The sequence below is a fragment of the Anarhichas minor genome, unplaced genomic scaffold (genome assembly GCF_050575085.1).
Source record: "Anarhichas minor isolate MPS153535 unplaced genomic scaffold, ASM5057508v1 ptg000136l, whole genome shotgun sequence".
Taxonomy (NCBI): domain Eukaryota; kingdom Metazoa; phylum Chordata; class Actinopteri; order Perciformes; family Anarhichadidae; genus Anarhichas; species Anarhichas minor.
The window spans coordinates 16,386,327-16,405,967 of record NW_027466582.1 but is presented as its reverse complement, the minus strand read 5'-3'; the positions used below and the strand labels follow the sequence as shown (position 1 = coordinate 16,405,967).

General features: G+C 43.3%; 1 protein-coding gene across 1 annotated transcript in view; it reads right to left on the bottom strand.

The window, feature by feature from the left end:
- Nucleotides 1-19,641, bottom strand: part of cdk19 (cyclin dependent kinase 19) — a 49,227-nt gene that overhangs the window by 11,748 nt on the left and 17,838 nt on the right. Inside the window, exons 3-7 of the mRNA XM_076084247.1 lie at nucleotides 14,471-14,581; nucleotides 14,091-14,231; nucleotides 2,743-2,800; nucleotides 1,744-1,875; nucleotides 183-326 (exon numbers count right to left, since the gene is read on the bottom strand). Of these exons, the coding sequence (XP_075940362.1) occupies nucleotides 183-326; nucleotides 1,744-1,875; nucleotides 2,743-2,800; nucleotides 14,091-14,231; nucleotides 14,471-14,581 (586 nt within the window). The remainder of the gene's footprint in view (nucleotides 1-182; nucleotides 327-1,743; nucleotides 1,876-2,742; nucleotides 2,801-14,090; nucleotides 14,232-14,470; nucleotides 14,582-19,641) is intronic.

Here is a 19,641-nt window from a genome sequence, read left to right as displayed (position 1 = left end):
CTTTGGTATCAGTCTCATCTCATCAACAGAATTGTAAGGCTTTGTCTTTGATGCACTTGACATTCATGTGGCAGTTGTAAACCATATCCCCTCAGCACAAAATAAAATGATATCGGTGTGAAAACCGGTGCGATGCCGGTGGTTGACACTGGCCCTGTGTGTGGTTGTGGTTGTGTGCATACCTGCAGGGAACCCCATGACGCTGAATATCCGGTCCAGCTGATCGTGATGGAAGGGATTACTGGTTTTGATGTCTTCCTGGCGACAATGAAAGATGGGCTCGGACGTCAGCAGCTCCGCAAAGATGCAGCCAATTGCCCAAATATCTGGTACACACACACACACACACACACACACACACACACACACACACACACACACACACACACACACACACACACACACACACACACACACACACACACACACACACACACACACACACACACACACACACACACACACACACACCTCTTAGTCTGAGTTATCTTGAGGTACATTAGCTACAGCGCATTGACTGCCTGGAATAAATCAAAGTTAGTTACGCACTTTATGTTTAAGCTTTTTTACCGTTTTATTACCGCCATGCACAAGAGTTAAAGAGCAGTTTTGACCCCAATGATTGCTGATTATATTTTCATTTTTCTAATGATATAATTGAAATGTGCAAGAAGTGAAACATTATTTAACTATTTCCTCCCCTGGTTTCTGCTGGGCATTGGGTTTTTGACATACACAGTAATTGGATTGGACGCCAATTAATCGAATTGAACTATGAAGGTTCAGGAACATTTAACAAGGGAACTGCCGTCCATTTTTCAAAACTCATAGATGTTATTCCTTTGGTCCAAAACATCCACAAAATATTAGTAAACACATGAACATCTCTCTCTTCCAAATCCAAAAACTAGAGTGTTAAAACTCAAATGTGTGACATTATGTTAAGTATGAAATGTGGAGCAGTTCCAAAGATGATGAATTGGGAAATATGTTCTTCATCAGTTGTTCAAAAATACTGGGTCGGGACCCACAGGTGGGTCACAGGTGTTTCTTTTATAGGGTAGCCAAATAAATATGCAGAATTTCTTCCGTTGTCTTTTATTATACATTACCATCTGCAGTACACTGTTAAGCCTCAAGAGGGAGCCTGAATGTTCAGATGGTTCTGATAATTGTACTTATTTTGTCTCATATATTAAGTATTGAACATGTGTATATATTTTCAACACATGCATCAAGCAAAGTTGTGATTAATCAGATTCATACATGAGGCATGTTGTGACTTGGGTTGCGATGGTTTGTAATTTTTAAAAAGCTGGTTCCTGGGAACATTCTTTTGGGTAAACACTGTTTTAGATGACACAGAGCACTCAGGAAAATGTTCTGACTGAGAAGACTACAACAGAATAAAGCTCATTTGGGTATTAAAAAAAAAGGTTAAAAGTTAAAAGTTAGTCATTTTGGGAAATGGGCTCGTGTGCTTTCTGGCTCGGAGAAGTTAGATGAGAAAATGTTATTTTGTGTAAAACGTCTCTGTCTCTTTCACACCTCGCACACATTTAGAGATAATCTCAAACACACACACACACAGACAGATGAGCACAGTGTTGTCTCGTGTTCCAGGAATGACAAATATAGACGTGTAGACACACCTGCTAAGTACCGATGGAGACCATAGATAATGAAGGAATGTGTGTTCCTGTTGACACTGTGAGACCTTGGTCGACACGTGCTACAACTCACCAATTGCTTTGGTGTAGTGCCGGGCCCCCAGCAGCAGCTCGGGGGCCCTGTACCAGAACGTCACCACCACCGGGTCGAGGTCTGCCAGCGGCTTGAGGGGAGAGTTGAAGAGTCGGGCGAAACCCATGTCGGCTGCGGGAGGAGTGTGGAGAAGACGGAGGACGTTAGCGAAAACAAAGACAGTGGCGGGGGCCGCCGCCGGCGGGGGATTGCCGGCTCCGGGGGCGCCCCGGAGCCCAGATACTGACCTACTGATACTGAATCACTCAAGAGAGCACAAACACCATCAAAACTACCACGACAGTTAAAGCTGACAGCAAGAAAACTAGCTTCAATCAACAGCGTTTTTTTCGCTTGATCCGGTCTGTCTGTCATTCCCCGAATTCTCCTCTCCCCCTCTCTCTTTAAGTTAAGAGCATTTTAAAGCAATGAGACATTTGATGAATGGCTTTAACTCTTTGATATTTAATTGGAGTCCTTTCGCTTGTAGCAGTTTGATAAATAAAGGCCTTGTTTTGAGGAATGTGTACTTGTCTGCCAAGAAGTCACAGCTCAAAACTCTCAGCTGAACTGAAGTAAGAGGGAGTCATACAGAGAAAATGTCTACTTTTTCGGTCTTTTAAAAAAAATAAAGCCAGCATTTCAGCAATAACAAATCGAACAGTGCAGCAGCTAAAATATGTAAAAATATAATACCGTGTGAGCCTGTAATAGCACTGAAACAACAACTTAGTACTACCACAGTGTGCACGAGGTTTATAAATATACACCGGGCGTTGCAGCTTTACCCTTCAACAGTCCCCTGGCCAGCCGGCTTACGCAACAGCACTGATCTGAGCTCCCCGCCGACCTCTGAGCCAGTAGTACAGTAGCAGTACACTGCAGCCGACGCTCAAACAGGTCAACGGCCTCGTGGATCCGCTGTCACCGCGGCTACTGGCGGTGTCTCTAATTTGCACGACTTCCCAAATCTGAGCTGTTCACGGAAATGTTCCTTACCGATTTTAACTCTTCCTCGCTCGGGACCTTCCCCCATCACCAGGATGTTGGCTGGTTTCTGCAGCAGAGAAGAGAATTATTAGACACCGGTGTAGAACACGAACCGCTTGGTGCTCACTTATCGTTACACGTGTTGCACTTCTGCACAGCGGCTTGCATTGGCTTCCCCAGTTGGTTACTGAAGTAAACGAGTGCACAGTCAGTTAGCCATTTTGTGAAAGTGCACTTTAAATTCCGATGGAATCAGCCCACGCAAGCACACAGAGGAGTTTGTAACAAATAAAAGTATGCATGTGGGAGTAAAAGCGTGTGAAAAAAAGCGAGCCTACTGACCTAAATGAAAAGGGCGGCAGAAGTGTTTAAAAAAAGGGACTGACGAAACTGACGTACGTACGGTACAGACAGCCCCGTGTGTTCTGTTTGAGGAGGTTATCAAAAAGTTTCAAAGGCCCAATTTACTATCTGGCCACATGCTCCAAAAGAAATAGGGGGCTGAATGCTAGTCGCTGCAGCTGACTGAAGGTTTGCGTCCCCAGAGTCGCCACCCGCTCTCCTCACAGCGAAGAGGTTTTCTAGTGGCGGCGAGGACGAAGCCAAAAATACAAGTCGTTTTCATGTTTCTGACATTTAGGATTGAATCAGGAAGACATCGATACTGATATTGGTCTGATGTTGCCTCACACATAAGAGAATGATCCCAGTCTCCTCCACACAGTGAGGCATACAGCTTATTGATGAAACGCTGGTACCAGATCGGTAATTGGTATCGGCCAACACAAAAACACCCAGGTTAGGATTAGATTAGCAAAAAGTCGGGATTGGCGTATTCCTAAATTTAAACAAACACTGATCCTGTATGTTCAACATGATTGACAAGACCTCTTGGGCGGCTCTACGTTTGCCCATTTACACATCCTGCACACACAAAGCAACATTAGCATTGCTTTTGTCTCCTTGACTCATGTCAAGTCCAATATCTGCATTTTTATGTGTCCACCAGCTAGTGGTACGGCACTGAGCGGGCAGCACATTTTGAGTTGATCTATTGCCACAATAAAGAAATAATGAATGCGTGCAGCTTTAGAGCCACAGATTCCCACCAGAGAATATTTGTGTTTTTGATCGGTAAAGAAATGAGCACCAGTTAGGCTTCCTACGTATGATAATGGGTTAGAAGTACAGTCTGTGTTGTTATCCACTGAATGGGCATCAAACAAACACACACAGCTTGCTGCCATGAATCAGAGGGAGATGTTGTACATTCTAATGCGGTCGGATGCAGTTTCTGCTCGTTGCCAAACGGCCGGTCGACCCTCCCGGGGCGCCGGTGCAAACGTGAACCCTCCGGCTTGGCGAACTTCAGATCTGCCTGGCCAACACGTCCCGTTACCACGGAAACTGCGGCAATAATGAGGTCTATTATTCGTGCCCGCGACACGACACGACACGACACGCCGCGAACGGCAAACACAAAGGCAGACGGCTCTTAAGAGGCCCGAGGATTTCAGGCTCACCAGCTCCTCTTTCATATTCTAAACAGGCCTAACTGAATTAATACGCCATATTGGCTGTTTTAGTTATTAGCTCTCGAATGTCCAGTCAAAGGCCTGAGCAAGCGTCGGTGCCTCTTCAAAATGCAAAATGAGCATGCAGCATTACAGCCGGGGGAAGGAAGCAACAATACATATTGCTGTTGTTATTGCTGCTTTTTACTTGGAAATGTGCACCAAATTGTGTTTCACGCCCCCAAAATTGAGTCTTCCTTTTGAATTCATCCGGCTAAAATCAATCTGTTACAGTTGGTTAGTTTCATAAATGGATCAGGAGCCGGGGGGAAATGAACTACATCCCCCTGAGGACTGCTCAACTCGATCTTCAGGGACGTGGCCCGCTTTTACAAAACCCATCTACATTTTTTGTCCCACAAACTGGGCCAGTTCAGGAGCCAGAGGCGCACTTATGCAACAGTTTGTGCAAGTTGTTGATGAACAGGCTGACAGGGCCATCAACAACCACCGGTCCACTTCGAGTGTCACAATGAACCCCTGTGCGCTGTTCAGGCAACGGTGCACTCACTTTTCATCATGCTACATCTCCTGCATTACCTTCTGAACCTCGTCTAAAAAGATCACGCCGACATGTGGTGCTGCGGCAAAGCTTCGTCTGCAGCTCCTTCCAAGAGCGCTGCCCTTGTTTACATCTAACATAAATACATAGACAGCGACAAATTGTTTTTTTGAAACCTTCATTACTAACTCCGTTGGCTGAACTAAAGCCACAGTTGTCAGTGGTCTTTTTCTTCAGCTTTATTTGTAGTTTGCCTCGTTATCAGGAGGCAACCTCTGTTTCTAAAAGTGAAGTGCCTTAAACCTGCATTCTCTCTAATGGCCATCAGGGGGCGACTCCTCTGGTTGTATAGAAGTCTATGAGAAAATGACTCTACTTCTCTTTTGATTTATTACCTCAGTAAACATTGTAAACATGAGTTTATGGTCTCAATCTCTAGTCTCATTCATTTAGTAAATTATGGTCCATTTAGAGTCAAATAAACCATAGAGCAGAGGATGCTTTAAATCTGGGCTACACTACCAGAGCCGTACACGGCGTCTCTACGTCACTCCTCCACAGTCCAAATATGGTCACTTCCATTCACAGGTTGCAAAAAAAAAACAAAGATGGCAACGCCCAAAATGCCTAACTTGAGGCTTCGTTCTTGGTTCAAACCAACTCTGAAGTGTTTACCTGTTTGGTTCTGTTCTTTCCCAATAAGGAGTAACTTCGCTATTTTTCAACCTGGACCCTATTTTCGTATAAAGCCCCTTTCCCATTGAACAAAAAACTCATTAACATCTGGCTTTTGTCTTCAGTGGGAAAGGTTACAAGAGACAAACACTATTCGACGGGGAAACAGACTTTGACGTAACACCGGCCGTCGTGGCCGTGACATCGAATGTGACACACCAGAGATAAAAAGCAGAACGTCATACTTGTCGCCTGGCATTGGGAAAGGAGTCTATTGCCTATTTTCAGCGGGTTTCCTCGTGTTTAAAAACCCTGCATATACGCACTAATTTTGGTGGAAACGATGTATAAGTGACTAATGGGGACAACGGTTTTAGAAATTGGTCGAGTGCGGAGGGAGAACACTTTGGGAAGAGTGAGGAGTTGCCCCGATTGCTCGAGGCAACTCCTCACTGTCAATGGACGTTCAGCTAAAAGTGCTTGTTTCTGCTAGAAGCGTCCAAACACATTATGGAAAGGACTCTTCAGAGAAATAAAACCTTTTTCTTTACCTTTAGTTCGATCCTGTCTGTTTGTTATGGTCATGTGACTTGTTACTCCTCTTGGTTATGAGTGAGTGTGACCATGACGCAAACTACAACTAAAAGGCAACAAGGCATCATTGTTTTCCTGAGTCTGGGCCAAGTGAACCCAACTGCAGGAGTCTTCAACAGCATCAGCTAAATATTTTTTAATAATAAATAGCGATAGACATAAATGCCCTAATGACCTTGTTGTTTTGTTTTTTTCGTACGTGGCTGTAGGACGGACCTACAGCCAAAGAAATGACAGTTGGTATGGTAGTACATGATTCTCCTTGGGATGATGTTTGACAGTAATTTCACTTGGAATAACATTCTCTCTCCATACAAAGTAAATAAAAACAATAATACTACAAGGCCTAAAGAGTATAATACTCATTGTTCATTTGAATCATTGAGAATAGAAACATGTTAACTGCATTCTGAACATCCAAAATGCACTGATGCATCATCGAGCAGCTGTGCTGTTGCTATGCACAGAACATCAGCAGCAGCATCAGCATCCGTCCAGTGCTGCTGCAGCGTGACTGTGTGAGACCGGCAGGCATACAGTACTGTACGTATACAGTACAGTAAATATAGTATAGTCGGGATTTACCGCAATCACCCCCCCCTCCCCCCGGCAGAGATTTGTTGGTACAGTCTGCTGAGAAGCTTTCTGCTTTGGCCTGCAAAGCTGCTAAGTCAGCATCTTGACTCAGCTAGTCAGGCAGGGCGGTGGGCTTGGCTCACGAGCTAGAGGCTGTTACATAAGCCCCGTGGGGGTGGGTAGCGGTGGGTGGGGATGGGGAGGGGAAAAGGGAACGGAGGAATGGCAGGACGAGCGGGGGGGATGGGAGAGCTATGCAGTGGTGCAACGCAAAGCACATGCTTGGTACCTGCGGCGCAGAGCAAGCTGCACACCAGCGTGAACGCACCGTTACGTAACAGCAGAAGCAGCAGAGCCATGGGAGGATGAGCTGGTAGGGCCACCTCTCCCCACAGCTCAAACAGACGGCAGCAGATTACATTTCTGTCTTCATGCTCCTCCTCTCACATGCATTAACATCATAACTCAATGCCAGATGTGCAGCTTTCATGTATAAACTATGAAAGCAATACGAGGCCTTGGGTGAATTTTCCATAAAGTGCTCACTATGAATGTTGATTTGTTATCCACCAACAGAGACAGAGAGAGAGCTGACAAAGAGCCAGGCACCTGCACAGAGATTGATTATCCGACCAGCAACGAGAACCAAGAAAGGCCCAGTTGTAGAAGGGGAGAATTTAGGGAGCTCTTTGGACACAATGGCAGGAAGCCCTGGCAATGAGACAGCAAAATAGCGGCACCGACTGCCATACATCAGAACAGAGTCAGATAAGAGTATGACAATGGAGAATTCCATCCGCCTGCAATGAAAATAGTTATTAAGGGGCCGGAAGAGTTGGTGCTCAGATAAGATGTGGTGTGACCTTCAGGGAGCCAAACAACCGCACCGCTCCAGTGGGAGAGTTTATGTTGTTGTGAAGGAGAGGGGATTTCCCACTCATAGTACTCTGCTCTGCACAGGAGCACTGAGACGCTATTAGCTTGGCAGCACAGTTACGAGGGCATTTATCCCTTTGAGGGTGCTTTAAGAGTTACAGGGTTTCTTTTGGGGGTTTTTGTGTGCAGGATTTGCACAATCCTGAAACAAAAAATCATGCAAACCTTTTGTAGATGGCCCCGTTTTTGATTAGTGCGTCATTATCGTCAACACCATTTACAGTGTCTGCATGTTGTCTGTGTTTTCATCTTAGAACTTTGACAGTGTGTTTCCAGGTCATGACAGTGAATTGTAAAGTTTTGGTCGCCTAAAAAATAATTATTGTTCAGAGTTCAATTGTACTTTGGTCTGCCCTCTTGTTTCACTTCTGGTTCCATGAAAAAACAGGATGCTGACGGTCAAAAACCAAGATGTCGAATGCCAAAAACCAAGAAGGTGACGGCCCAAAAAAAAAATTTTGTTCAGCCTTCTGTTGTACTAAGCTCCACCCTCTTATGTCACTTCTGGTTCCATAAAAAAACAGGATGGCGACAGACAAAAACCAAGGTGGCGAAAGATAATAACAAAGATGGCGACTGCCATAAAGTAAGATGGCGACGGCCGAAATGCCAAACTTGGGGCTTCAAAACCCTAGTCCACAAAGCAATGGGTGACGTAATGGCGACTACATCCACTTCTTATATACAGTCTAGAAGTTGCTGGAGTGGGACTGTGTGGGACAGCAAGGCTTTTGGTACTGTACATATACAGTATAGTATTTTCCTCATCAGCCAAGCATAGAACTTTCATTTACATGATCATTCAAGTCATTATTTAAGCAAAACTTTCACTGAGTCCAACTTTTCAAATGTGAATATTTTCTGGCCCTCGAGTAAACTGTATATCTTTTATCATTTTGAGTTAATGTGATGACCCATGCATGTAACGCTGGTCACTCATGTTGGACCCTCTATTTAGACAGATACAGCTGGTTGAGCCTAAAAGGTGACAAATTCTGTGCCAAAACCAGTAAGTGAACAAAATGACTTGCAGCAGCACAGCCGATAAAGCCGTAAAACGCAAGTCTGGAGGGTTTGAGATCAACTTGTGCAACAGGACTACAGTGTGTGTTACCTTGGTCATTTACTGGACTTACTTTCTGACGTCAGATTCTGGGAATGACTCGATTGACTCACCATTTAAAACTGACTGAATCCCTCAAAAGCAGAGAGTCAGCACATTTGTATTCAACACATTGTCATTTCAGCTCGACAATAGCCTCCTTGGCGCCGCTGTACAGACAGAGCATTTGATGCCTGCAGAGATCTCTCTGGTAGATGACCAGAGAGAGGCCGAGGGTGAAAGCCCGCTCCCTGATCCCTGCAGGTTTATGTTATGTGATGTCCAGCCACCACATGATCACCGAGGATTGCAAGGGATTGTATAAGAGTGGACGACCTTATTCAAAGAAGATAGAACCCCTGTAGATGGATAGACGCCTGAACTGTGTGACTGCTTTCTGACTTCTGAAGCCAGTGTATTCTGAGAAATCAACCGTCGTCTCATCTACATTTCAGTCAGACCGTATCATCTGAAGTCTTTCATTCTCTCATGAGAATTATCTGGAAATAGCCTCCCTCCGGATCATCTGACATCAAAGCACTGACCGCGATAATCAAATTAAAGTTTTGCCACATAATCGGATGTGTTTGGTTGATTATACTTTCAAGCAGGGGCACAAATGTTCCTCGCTGGGAGTGACAGATGCAGGGAGAGATAAGAGCGATCGAGGGAGCCACACATACACACACACAGATGGGCTGTGGGAGTTTTATAGCACACAGTCAGATATGAGAGAATGGAAATTGTCTCTGTTTGTTTTTGTATCTCACATGAGACAGATCTGATGGTTCTGCAGAATGGAGTCTCACTGGTTGAATTCTGATCTGGACCACATTGATATGGAAAAACATTTTAACATCTTAAAGGAGAACTCCACTGATTTTACACATCAGTGTCTGTTTTCAGGTGTTGGGTACTTCTACTGCACATTTAATAATTAGATCAAGGCCTTCCATCCTTTAGTGTGACAAGACGACGCTGACTCAAGTGACATCATAGAGACATCAGACTACATCAGCTCCTGGTTACATTAGCCACTACTAGCCTAACACACCTGAATCATGCTGTTAGATGCTACTAGCATAACACACCTGAATCATGCTATTAGCCGCTACTAGCATAACACCCCTGAATCATGCTATTAGCCGCTACTAGCATAACACCCCTGAATCATGCTGTTAGACACTACTAGCATAACACACCTGAATTATGCTGTTAGACGCTACTAGCATAACACACCTGAAGCATGCTATTAGCCGCAACTAGCACAACACACTTGAATCATGCTTTTAGCTGCTACTAGCATAACACACCTGAATCATGCTATTAGCTGCCACTAGCATAAAACATCTGAATCATGCTTTTAACCGCTACTAGCATAACACACCTGAATCATGCTGTTAGCCACTACTAGCATAACACACCTGAATCATGCTTTTAGCCGCTACTAGCATAACACACCTGAATCATGCTATTAGCCGCTACTAGCACAACACACCTGAATCATACTGTTAGCCGCTACTAGCACAACACACCTGAATCATGCTATTAGCCGCTACTAGCATAACACACCTGAATCATGCTAATAGATGAAACTAATAAATATCTGAACCACAAGGTCAGCTGTCAAGGTTGCATTGTGGTTAACCTCAGCGGCAAGTTTTGACAAGGAAAAATAACTTGCATCTCTGGTTCTAATTCTGACAGTGTTAGAGTAGTGCAATGCTAAATTAGTGGAGTACTCTTGTATGGCTCTACTCGATCAAGTGACTGTAATTGTGCACTCAAATCACAGTTTATCTGTACTGTAATTAAAATAAAACATTAAAGGTGCTCAATACAAAATTCAGAGAATATCTATTGCCTCCACATGGCTCTGAACATGGAGACGGCTGAGCCAGCTGCTAGGAGCTCACGGTGCTAACAGCGCAAACAACAACGACGGTGCTGAGACAGCTAACAGTGTTTAACCCAGGAAGGACCGGATGATGGGAGCTACGCTTCCACAATTGGTCAGGACAGCATTATTAGCTGTAACTGCCGCATGAGAGCAGTGCAGAGCGACGGCCATGAGCTAGCCAGTGGGGAATGCTTGCATGCACTAGCCAAAAGGTCTCGTTTTTTTATACTATTATCATTACTCAGCATTTTCAAAAGAAATGAAAAAGAAAATAACAAAGAAAAACACGCCTCATGTTTCTATTGATATTATTGACCAGATAAGGGGGTTGATAGCCATTGAGCTAACCCTTGCAAAAACTTCAACCAGCTTAGCTAAGGTTATCTCAACTAGCTTAAGTCAATGCAACACTTAATTTAGTGGCAAAATGGACTCAATGGTTTCTTTTAATTCCTGCCAATCTGCCATCTAAACAGAAATTTGAAGACACACAATGAGAGGCCTTGTGTTCTGCCTCCAGTCCGACTCTCAGCTTCACGGAAAGAAGTCTCCCTCTAACCAAAGCACTGTGGGAAAACCAAGGTGGAGAGAATCTCACAGGAACCAGCAGTGTGTATCAGCCAGGTTAAAAGGCTAGACAAGAATCAGACAACATTCAGAGATCAGGACGTTCTGCTCTTCGGCCATCGCAATCAGACTCATAATAATACATCACAGCTAGACAAAACAACACCTTCACTGAAATAACGCAGCTCTGCTGGTTGGAATGGGTCAGTGTGACCAAAGTGTGGCAAAGATTTAGATTTAGTTTCGGTTTTCAGCCACTATCATGGTGAGAGATATCAACAGAATCAACTTCAGCATGTGATAGGAACATACAGTGGGTACGGAAAGTATTCAGACCCCTTTAAATTTTTCACTCTGTTTCATTGCAGCCATTTGCTAAAATCAAAAAAGTTCATTTTATTTCTCATTAATGTACACTCAGCACCCCATCTTGACAGAAAAAAACAGAAATGTAGAAATTTTTGCAAATTTATTAAAAAAGAAAAACGAAATATCACATGGTCATAAGTATTCAGACCCTTTGCTCAGTATTGAGTAGAAGCACCCTTTTGAGCTAGTACAGCCATGAGTCTTCTTGGGAATGATGCAACAAGTTTTTCACACCTGGATTTGGGGATCCTCTGCCATTCTTCCTTGCAGATCCTCTCCAGTTCCGTCAGGTTGGATGGTGAACGTTGGTGGACAGCCATTTTCAGGTCTCTCCAGAGATGCTCAATTGGGTTTAGGTCAGGGCTCTGGCTGGGCCAGTCAAGAATGGTCACAGAGTTGTTCCGAAGCCACTCCTTTGTTATTTTAGCTGTGTGCTTAGGGTCATTGTCTTGTTGGAAGGTGAACCTTCGGCCCAGTCTGAGGTCCAGAGCACTCTGGAAGAGGTTTTCTTCCAGGATATCTCTGTACTTGGCCGCATTCATCTTTCCTTCAATTGCAACCAGTCGTCCTGTCCCTGCAGCTGAAAAACACCCCCATAGCATGATGCTGCCACCACCATGTTTCACTGTTGGGATTGTATTGGGCAGGTGATGAGCAGTGCCTGGTTTTCTCCACACATACCGCTTAGAATTAACGGCAAAAAGTTCAATCTTGGTCTCAGACCAGAGAATCTTATTTCTCATAGTCTGGGAGTCCTTCATGTGTTTTTTGGCAAACTCTATGCGGGCTTTCATATGTCTTGCACTGAGGAGAGGCTTCCGTCGGGCCACTCTGCCATAAAGCCCCGACTGGTGGAGGGCTGCAGTGATAGTTGACTTTGTGGAACTTTCTCCCATCTCCCTACTGCATCTCTGGAGCTCAGCCACAGTGATCTTTGGGTTCTTCTTTACCTCTCTCACCAAGGCTCTTCTTCCACGATTGCTCAGTTTGGCTGGACGGCCAGGTCTAGGAAGAGTTGTGGTCGTCCCAAACTTCTTCCATTTAAGGATTATGGAGGCCACTGTGCTCTTAGGAACCTTGAGTGCTGCAGAAATTATTTTGTAACCTTGGCCAGATCTGTGCCTTGCCACAATTCTGTCTCTGAGCTCCTTGGGCAGTTCCTTCGACCTCATGATTCTCATTTGCTCTGACATGCACTGTGAGCTGTAAGGTCTTATATAGACAGGTGTGTGCCTTTCCTAATCAAGTCCAATCAGTTTAATTAAACACAGCTGGACTCCAATGAAGGAGTAGAACCATCTCAAGGAGGATCAGAAGAAATGGACAGCATGTAATTAAATATGAGTGTCACAGCAAAGGGTCTGAATACTTATGACCATGTGATATTTCAGTTTTTCTTTTTTAATAAATTTGCAAAAATTTCTACATTTGTTTTTTTCTGTCAAGATGGGGTGCTGAGTGTACATTAATGAGAAATAAAATGAACTTTTTTGATTTAAGCAAATGGCTGCAATGAAACAAAGAGTGAAAAATTTAAAGGGGTCTGAATACTTTCCGTACCCACTGTATTTCTCTCCAATGTTATCATTTTAAACTGATTCATTCTGTGTTCAGAGAATGTGGGCTAATTTATTGATTTCTTTGGCCTACCATCACTTTTTTTACTTTATTTGAACGTCTGATTTGCACACAAACCAACATTAGCATAAGTAGCAGTTTGGAGAAAATGTGAGCTGCTTTGCATTAAATTCTTATTAGTGTCATCATTATGCTTTATTCAGTTGAACGATGAGGCAATGTAACCATGGCAGTAAATAAATTCTTGGAATACTTCAAAGTACTTTCCAAAATGAAATGAAGGAAAGAGTAGCGTCCAGGACCCGTCCTCATTCGTGTTACGAAGGCTGTATTTTTGTTTCGTCCTTAGGAGACCACTTCCCCGGGAGGAGGGTTCTGGGAGACCTCTGGGTATCAAAAAAAGTACACAGACCGTACAGCCCCCTGGTTGGTGGCACGCTAAACACAGACGGCTTACGTAAACTACAGGCCGACGCCACACGTAAAGATTTTATATCAGTTTTATAATTACCTACTCTCAGAGTTTCAGCAGTCAAATTTAACGTATTCTTGCAGTGCTGTTATGTATTTATGTATGTAACTGATGGCTGTACATCTAGTTTGTATAGACTACTATAGAGTAGTAGAGGTGAAATGCTGCCCCTTATTTCTTTAGAACACGAGTTTATATATCGAGACCCAGGTCTTTGTTTTGTTTAAGCGAGTCCTTGCCGTTTTAATTCAAATGTTAATCAAGAAACGTCTATCTTTTTAAATGGTTACACATCATAATTTAACCATTTAACCACATTCACAAAGCTCCATTATTTGTCAGGTTTCCTTTTTGTGGCCTGGTGTATTGACGCCACACATGGCTGCCATAAGACAAACATAGGTGTGTCCGTGACGTTGTCGGAAACGGCTCCGGGACGGAGTGCAGTGTGTGCTGGAGGTGGTGGGTCAGTGAAGGGAAACTGGAGCAGCACAGCTAATATAGCAGCTCACCAGATCCCTGTGGAGCACCCAGTTGGCATGGAGGTAATGGATCCCATCCAGAATCTGATACAGGAGAGACTTCACCATCCCTCGGGGCAGCTGCATGGGCTTCTTGTTGGCCTTGGAGGCGCGATGGAACTTGATGATGTGCTACGAGGGCAGTGAGGCACGTCAGTTTGGACCGTGTGGCTACAACATTCACAAAAATAACAAACAAAAAAAACAGCCTCTCCACACCTTGGTGGTGCCTGGTAAATAAAAAATGTAATGCTGTGATTTATGATTATTGTAATTCTAATGTGGCAGAGTAAATCAGTTTTATTTTGAAAATGTTAGGTTACATCGGTTATACACACGTGCAGCGTTGAATGTGGCACAGAGAGACTCACCCATAGGTCGTGCTCGGCATAGTCGAAGAGGAGCCAAACCTTTCTGTCGCTGTGGGACAGGAACACTTTCTGCAGGGCGATCACATTCGGGTGTTTCAGTTCTCGTAACAGCTGAAAGACACGAACATAAACGCGTGAATCCTCTTTTAAAACGAGATGAGGTATGTGATAACATTTTAATTCAACGCCAGCCCTGTGTATAAACACAGCAGACGTGTGACATTCATGTATGTTCAGATACAGCCTAAAATGCAGATCTTTATCAGCTCATTTGCACAGGAACAACAACCCGAGTCACTAGCTATCCAATCACACATTCGGCCCAATCGATACAGCACACTTGTAAACTAGTACTACGTACCTGTGGTTAAATACTCTTGTGCACCCTGATAATTCTACATTGTGAAAAACAAATCTATGTTGAAATCAGCAGGAGAGCTAGTTCATGTTAGCTGTTAGCTTTTAGCTGTTAGCAGTCGGTACATAGTCCTGCTTCGGTAAATAACGGAGGATGCATTGAGTTACATTACGTTATCGTGACGTTACCAAATTTATTCTTGTAAAATGTAGTTTTCTGCAAGAAACTTGAAAAAAAACAGTTGTTTTCACAGCAATATAAAATAGATACTAGAGAGGAAATCATGACCTGTTTAACTTCCTAACACTAGCTCCATGCAGGGTATATTATATCTAATATTAAAACTAATATTTTTTTTATCAAAGAAAATATCTAAATAGAAATACAATTAGTTATTAAAAGGATAACCAGTTGAAATTTTTGTTAGGGACTGTACCGGGACGGTGGTGATAAAAAGTTTGTAAAGTTGGAAAGACGGGACAAAGTGCAAACTCCTTCAGTATTCAGTGTTCAGCTTTAGTTGAGGTTAATGACAAATTTATGCCAAAGGGCAAACTCCACACGAGGCTTTCCAATCCAAAAATATTTCTCTACATGATGTTCAAAAATGTGAGGAAAAATAAAATTGCACAAAAGCCCAAACAACGTCCACTGTTCTCAAACACATAATATAATATGTAGAAGGATCGAGTACATTTGCTTGATAATGAAGCTGTGCTGGAGCCACAAATGATAAGGAATAGTGAGATCTATAATAAAATACACGTCATTTGGAAGCTCTTATGCAAAACCCCTAAGAGTATCATATTTATTGATCATTTTTATAACGAACGACACATGTAAACATATGATAAAATGTGATTTTTTTTCATTTGTCAGTGAGTCTCACAGCAGTTGAAGGCCTAATGGAAGTAAGCAGAGAGACGGCTGCATAATGGAGGACTTTCTCTGGAACAGAGCCTCTTTCTCTGGCATTGTAACATGTTCTTTTTATTTTTTTATTCAGCTAATACAATATGGCCGATACAATTTAACTAAAAAGGCATAGGCAAAAGCATAATGCTTATATATGCCTATCCTACATTCAATTAAGCTACCCTCAAGAAAATAAAATATTTAAAAAAAGAAAATATGTATATATACAGGTGCTGGTCATATAATTAGAATATCATCAAAAAGTTGATTTATTTCACTAATTCCATTAAAAAAGTGAAACTTGTCTGTTATATTCATTCATTACACACAGACTGATATATTTCAAATGTTTATTTCTTTTAATGTTGATGATTATAACTGACAACTAAGGAAAATCCCAAATTCAGTATCTCAGAAAATTAGAATATTGTGAAAAGGCTCAATATTGAAGACACCTGGTGCCACACTCTAATCAGCTAATTAACTCAAAACACCTGCAAAGGCCTTTAAATGGTCTCTCAGTCTAGTTCTGTAGGCTACACAATCATGGGGAAGACTGCTGACTTGACAGTTGTCCAAAAGACGACCATTGACACCTTGCACAAGGAGGGCAAGACACAAAAGGTCATTGCAAAAGAGGCTGGCTGTTCACAGAGCTCTGTGTCCAAGCACATTAATAGAGAGGCGAAGGGAAGGAAAAGATGTGGTGGAAAAAAGTGTACAAGCAATAGGGATAACCGCACCCTGGAGAGGATTGTGAAACAAAACCGATTCAAAAATGTGGGGGAGATTCAGAAAGAGTGGACTGCAGCTGGAGTCAGTGCTTCAAGAACCACTACGGACAGACGTATGCAAGACATGGGTTTCAGCTGTCGCATTCCTTGTGTCAAGCCACTCTTGAACAGACAGCGTCAGAAGCGTCTCGCCTGGGCTAAAGACAAAAAGGACTGGACTGCTGCTGAGTGGTCCAAAGTTATGTTCTCTGATGAAAGTAAATTTTGCATTTCCTTTGGAAATCAGGGTCCCAGAGTCTGGAGGAAGAGAGGAGAGACACACAATCCACGTTGCTTGAGGTCCAGTGTAAAGTTTCCACAGTCAGTGATGGTTTGGGGTGCCATGTCATCTGCTGGTGTTGGTCCACTGTTTTCTGAGGTCCAAGGTCAACGCAGCCGTATACCAGGAAGTTTTAGAGCACTTCATGCTTCCTGCTGCTGACCAACTTTATGGAGATGCAGATTTCATTTTCCAACAGGACTTGGCACCTGCACACAGTGCCAAAGCAACCAGTACCTGGTTTAAGGACCATGGTATCCCTGTTCTTAATTGGCCAGCAAACTCGCCTGACCTTAACCCCATAGAAAATCTATGGGGTATTGTGAAGAGGATGATGCGAAATGCCAGACCCAACAATGCAGAAGAGCTGAAGGCCACTATCAGAGCAACCTGGGCTCTCATAACACCTGAGCAGTGCCACAGACTGATCGACTCCATGCCACGCCGCATTGCTGCAGTAATTCAGGCAAAAGGAGCCCCAACTAAGTATTGAGTGCTGTACATGCTCATACTTTTCATGTTCATACTTTTCAGTTGGCCAAGATTTCTAAAAATCCTTTCTTTGTATTGGTCTTAAGTAATATTCTAATTTTCTGAGATACAGAATTTGGGATTTTCCTTAGTTGTCAGTTATAATCATCAAAATTAAAAGAAATAAACATTTGAAATATATCAGTCTGTGTGTAATGAATGAATATAATAGACAACTTTGCTTTTTGGCTCCACCTTTTTTCACATTTAGACACATGCTGGCTGACTCAAGTCCTATATGACAATTTCCTAGTAACCGAGTAACACATTAGGAGGACTGAATGACAAAAAAGAAATGCAGCGAACACAAGCCTGGTATAGGTGGTTTTGGCAATCGGATAGCGACGTGAACCTGCAGCTTGGTGATTCTCGTACACGCTCAAAGAGTAACTAAAGCCGTGTAAATAATTGACGGTCTCCGAACTAGGTCAGGTTCCTGACCCGCTTGCACAAGTGCAAAAAAAACAAAAAACAAAAACACATAAAGTTGAACCCCTGCACTATATTTCACATTTTAATGAAATGGGAAGTGGGACAAGCTGAGGGCAATAATGCGGGAATTGTATGCCGGCTTGATTTGAGCTCTGGATGTGGAAATGAGATTTGTGTTTCATCACAACCTTAATCCACGGACTATAATGGGGCATTGTGATAATGAGCTGTGGGTTTAGGGCTTGTATACACGCCCAGCTCTATGGCACCACTTTCAACCCTGAGAGCCACACACACACACACACACACACACACACACACACACAGCGTTTGATGCCCGATCCTGAACGCTTGTTTAACCCATCTACTGCATACTATTACTGTAGTAGTACTGTAACAGGTCGTCCTTTAATCACACGGTTGACCAAAGCTTGTTTATTTACTGAAACAGTAAGCTGTAAGAAGTGATGTTTAATGTCATCACTTCTTCACGTGGCCATTATCTTTACCTGCTTATCCTGTTCAGGGTCACGGGGTGGGGGTAACCCGGGTATCGAACCCAGGCCGCTCTTGCTGTGAGGCAACGGTACTAGCCACAATACCACCATGCAGCAATTCTGAGTTATGGCCAAAAAGGTTTTGCAAAGTCACAGCGATCTTTGACCTTTGATCGCCAAACTCTAATCAGTTCATACTTTAGTCCAGGTGGACGTTTGCGCCAAATTTGAAGACATTTCCTCCAGTTGTTCCTGAGATATCGCATTTACGAGAATGGACCGGACGGACGGACAATCACGGCGCCATTATATTCTGTCAGCAGTCCAGTGATATTCTATATTTTTTGAATTTTCAACAAATCTGCTCAAAAAGACCCCAACAGTGAATGTATGTCCACTAAGTATTGTCTAAAGCCCGATATATATCGTCTTCCTCTGTGCCATAGAGCTCCATTGTTCTCCAGAAAGTATTGAAAACACAATCAATAAGCCACTCTGAGTGACACGTTTCTTTATCACCTCGGGCTGCAACTAACAGCTATCTGCTGATCATTTTGTCGACTGATCGATTAATCATTTTGTCAATACAATGTCAGAAAACCGTGAAAAAAAAGGACATCGCAATTTCCCAGCACCCAAGGGGACGACCTCAAAAGTGTTTTTTGGCTTCAGCCGGTGCCCAAAGAGGTGCAAAGCGCTTCTCTTTTCGGTTGTGGTGGTCCCATATCGTAATTACCCAACTTTTAAGTAGAAATCAATTGTCATTTTTCCATAATCGTCCTTAACCTTGAGTCCAAATGAATTGATAAAATCCATTTATCGTCCAGCTCTACTTACACACCACTTCATGCCATGTTTCCTGTTTTATTTTGAAGTTCCCTGCCTTTTGTGTCCCGTGTTTGTTTGACTTCCTGTCTTTGTGGTCTTCCCTCCTTTTTTCTGTGCAACACCTGTGTTCCCTAGTTTCAGTATTTCTTGTTTTATTTTCACCTCTCCTCACATTTCAGATCACTTCACCTCCTGCCTTTGTGTGTTTTCAGGCCACTGTGGTTGCTGATTGATCCCACCTGTGTCTAATCACCCACATCTCTGTCTTACATCTCTGTCATCTCTGTCTTACATGCCAGTGGTTGTCCTAGTGTGCTTGTTCACCTTATTGTGCTGTCTGGGTTGTGCACTTGAGTCCAGTTTTTCCTGTTTCCATGAGGCGTAACCCTTCACTGCCTGGGGACACATGTTGCCAAACAGCACCGAGCTGATTATTTGCTTAAAAGGTGCAGTGTGTAGGATTTGGCGGCACCTAGTTTACAGATTGCAACCCACTGAAACTTCTCCCAAGAGCCGAGTGTGTAGGAGAACTACGGTGGTCGACAAGCGGGAAAGCG